The sequence below is a fragment of the Protobothrops mucrosquamatus genome, unplaced genomic scaffold (assembly GCF_001527695.2).
Source record: "Protobothrops mucrosquamatus isolate PMUCROS unplaced genomic scaffold, P.Mucros_1.0 scaffold218, whole genome shotgun sequence".
Lineage (NCBI taxonomy): Eukaryota > Metazoa > Chordata > Lepidosauria > Squamata > Viperidae > Protobothrops > Protobothrops mucrosquamatus.
Window position 1 is genome coordinate 1,303,412 of NW_015386571.1, and position 3,962 is coordinate 1,307,373.

General features: G+C 32.2%; 1 protein-coding gene across 1 annotated transcript in view; it reads right to left on the reverse strand.

Moving 5' to 3' along the window:
• GPHN (gephyrin) overlaps positions 1–3,451 on the reverse strand; it is a 189,448-nt gene extending 185,997 nt beyond the window's left edge. Inside the window, exons 1-2 of the mRNA XM_029283766.1 lie at positions 3,442–3,451; positions 1,875–1,953 (exon numbers count right to left, since the gene is read on the reverse strand). Coding sequence (XP_029139599.1) covers positions 1,875–1,953; positions 3,442–3,451 — 89 coding nt within the window. The remainder of the gene's footprint in view (positions 1–1,874; positions 1,954–3,441) is intronic.
• Positions 3,452–3,962: the final 511 nt, after the last annotated feature.

Sequence of the window (3,962 nt, forward strand, 5' to 3'; positions counted from 1 at the left end):
TATTATTATTATTATTATTATTATTATTATTATTATTATTATTATTATTATTATTATTATTATTATTATTATTATTATTATTATCTGTATCAAGTTATAACATCATAAATCCTAGCCAAATCATATTTAGATTACTGAAAAATGAACTTTCTGTGAACAATTTCCATTAAATGTAAATGGTCCAAAATATACTAGTTAGTCTTTCATTAACAGGCAACAAAAGATTCACAGTTCCAATGAGCCAATTATGTTGGGTTCCTATTTGTTTCTGACACACTTTCAAAATAATTATGTTTTATTATGACAAAGGTACTTGGAATATGATATTCTATTATATGAGCCTCATTAAATTTCTTCATAACTAAAGTATATTTAGTTAGGATCAAAAAGAAGGCTGATCAATTCTCCATATAAAAATATTAGTTCTTGGTTTTCCTGTTTTGTTGAATACCTTCTTGAAGAACTCCCACTTCTCTGTAACCACTATCTCTGTTAAAATATTTTTCAGCAGAGATCTCTCAGACTGAAAGACTTGTTCCTTCTTACTTCTGCTCCGTTCAGCCGTAAATTGCTATCTTCCATAAGCCAAAAACCAATTATCAGCAATATGATTTTACCTTACATAATATTTTTGACTATAAACAAGTTCTTAATATTATAAGAAGAGAAACAGAGTAACAGTCATGGCTGTTCAATTCCCATTACATTTTAGCAAAGCTGGATTTCTGACTAACCTGGTTAATTACAACCTAACTCAGGATTAATTAAGAATATATGTATTACAGAAGAAATGTAAATAAGGCAATGCTTCTGTACAACATCCAAGAAAGAAAAGGAAGATGTGGAGGAGAAATAAATGATACAAGAAAAATGCATTACTTTAATCTCTGAAAATAACTTCTAGTGGAAGGTATATTTTTACAGCTTTTACAAATTATGTATGGAATCTCATAATAGACTAGAATAAGAAATGTTTGCCAAGATTTCACTGAAAATCGTGTCTGAATAGCCAGGTGGTATGCATTCTACTAATTGCTCTTCTTGGCACCTCCCACTCTAGTTCTTTCTGTGATCTATTTACTGCTTACTATCATTTAGTAATATCCAAGTTTTTGTCTCCTAGAATCTTAACATTTACAAATATTTTTTGATGACTTAGACTCAAATATCAGCTAAAGTGTTCCATACTGTTTCAGCTAAAGAGTTCCATACTGTTTCAGCTCTATGATGCCTTGTAAAGAGTCAGACATTTCTATGAGGCATTCCATGCCATCATTATTGAACATGAAACATACTGGTTCAGACATCATTCTTAGCTCCCAGGTTTATAACTGTGCGAAGCTAGAGCCAGAATGAAAGATTGCCTTACTTAAAGTTAACTCTGGAAATTTCTGATCATGTTTCGTATTCTGAAAGTTCTACTGCAATTTGGATAGGAGATGATGAGTTATTTTTACTTGTATACATATACCCATGCATGTATGTTCTTTTGTATAAATATGAATTATTCAAATATTTTTAAAAAGTTGCTTTGAGAAATGTGTTACCATCAGTAAAATGTCTCATTAAAGCATTCAAATTAGCCACATACTTCAGAAGGCTCACTCAGCTGTCTGCATAAGTATATGCATACAATACTACTTCAGGCTATTAAGCTGTTCTATTGAAAAAGCTGCCTATGCATACAAAAGCACACACAATTAAGGATCTTCATCAAAGCAGTAGCACAAGTTTTTCATAAGAAGTGATTATTAAAGCACTTTGAAAAGAGTGTTTCACTTTGAAAAATCAGCTTTTTGAGTGTTCTACATAGGCTTAATATATGTGTTCATTAGTTAGAAATCTGTTATTCACACTTGGAAATAAATACTCACAAGGAAGGATCCTGGATGAGGTCTTTAAGGTTTATCCCACTGCGATCTTCTGCAAGGTTCCTGAAGCAACTGTCACTCACTAACAAGAAAGTAATAAAGAGAAATATAAGAAATCAAAAGAAATAAGTTTCCTGGCAAAATGTTAGCAAAGCGCCTCAGGGTTCAAATATTGCAATATAGTTTTATTTTAAGTTTTCAATAGGTTTGCAGATAAGATTATTTTTAAAAAAATCCAATATCATGTCTAAAAACTGAGTAGTAAGAATAATTAGTTAACAATAGTTAAATGCTCCAAGTTTAACCCCCCCACCCCCAAAAGCCCACACTACATTGTTTCAGTTCTGAACCCAATCACACAGCTTCCTCAGTCATTAATTAGAAGACTACAAGTATGACAGTGATTGATCTGTTTTCTTTTTACAAAACAACCAGCAAAAAAAAGGCTTTAATGGTAAAATATATTCTGGGGAAAATGTTACAAAATAGTATTTAGTGGAAATGAATTTGTGCATTGTATTAATTTGTCACTGAATTATTAATAAATCTATGACACTTAATTATTTTTAAATAAGTGAAACAAATTACAATGCTATACAGTCTGAATTTAACTCTTTGCAAAGACTAAATGCTAATCCATTGCAGTATGCTAATTATTTATGCTGCTTTGTTAAACTTCATTGGATGCTCCATCTGAAAAAGGTACACATAGTTTCTAGGCTTAATAACTAACAGACTATTTAGAATCTGCAAAAGACAGAAAAGTTAAACTAATGTACTAGCTCCATGAAAGATAAGATTACATTTCAAAATGACCTAAATTAATTCCTGAAAATAAGGTAAATTGTGTGGTAGCTAACATAACTGAATTTTTTTTTAGCAATTCTAGCCAATTGCAGAAATCTTAAAATAGGAAGCACTCTATTCAGTGCTTACATAAACTGAAATGAGTATTTTATCCAGATTCCGTTACAAAAAGATGCTGCCAACATTTGCAGAAATTATTATTTAGGCTTAGGTTTTACATTCCAAATTACACATAAAACCAACTAATATAACTGAATACTTTTATTAAAATGAAACATAAGATATACATCAGAGAGAAATTTACACTAAAATCTTCAGGCAGCAGAAAGCATCCAGATATTTTAATCTATTATATAGTTTTTACGTTTACAGATAGTCCTCAACTTATGACAATTGAGCCCAAAATTTCTGTTGCTAATCAAGATAGTTGTTAAGTGAGTTTTGCCCATTTTACAGCCTTTCTTGCCACAGAATCGCTGTTGTTAAGTGAATCACTGCAGTTGTTAAGTTAGTAACATGGTTGTTAAGTGAATCTGGCTTCTGACTTTACTTGTCAGAATGTTGCAAAAGGTGATCCCATGATCCTGGGACACTGCAACGGTCATAAATATATGCCAGTTGCCAAGCATCTGACTTTTGATCACATGACCATGCGGATGCTGCAATAGTTATAAGTGTGAAAAATTACCATAAGTCAATTTTTTTTCAGTGCCATTGTAACATCTAACAGTCACTAAATGAATGGTTTTAAGTTGTGAGTTACCTGTAATCATTTTTCATTCCTATTTTGCTTGTATGCACCATTTTTAGATGCTAACTCAGAAATAAAAACCCCTGTGGTTTCTGTGTATATATTTATGTTATGTTATATATTTATACATAAAGTAATTGAGACTTATGTCAAATCCGTGAAATGATGCAACTGAAAATCAAGCAAAGCCGTTTATATACATTATTGGCAATAGCTATCATAGGATAAGAATGGTTCAGGGAAATCTCCATGATGGACGATGGATTCTTCACAACTGGTGCTCCCAATCTGAAATTTTGAACTTTTTGTTTATTTTTATAAATGAATTATCTTGTACACTATACACTATACACTTATGCACAGTCTATCTGGACCCGCTCCAGTCGGGCTTCAGGCCGGGTTACAGCACGGAAACGGCATTGGTCACATTGGTGAATGATCTCTGGAGGGCCCGGGACAGGGGTTATTCCTCTGTCCTAGTTCTTTTGGACCTCTCAGCGGCTTTTGATACTGTGGACCACGGTATCATGCTG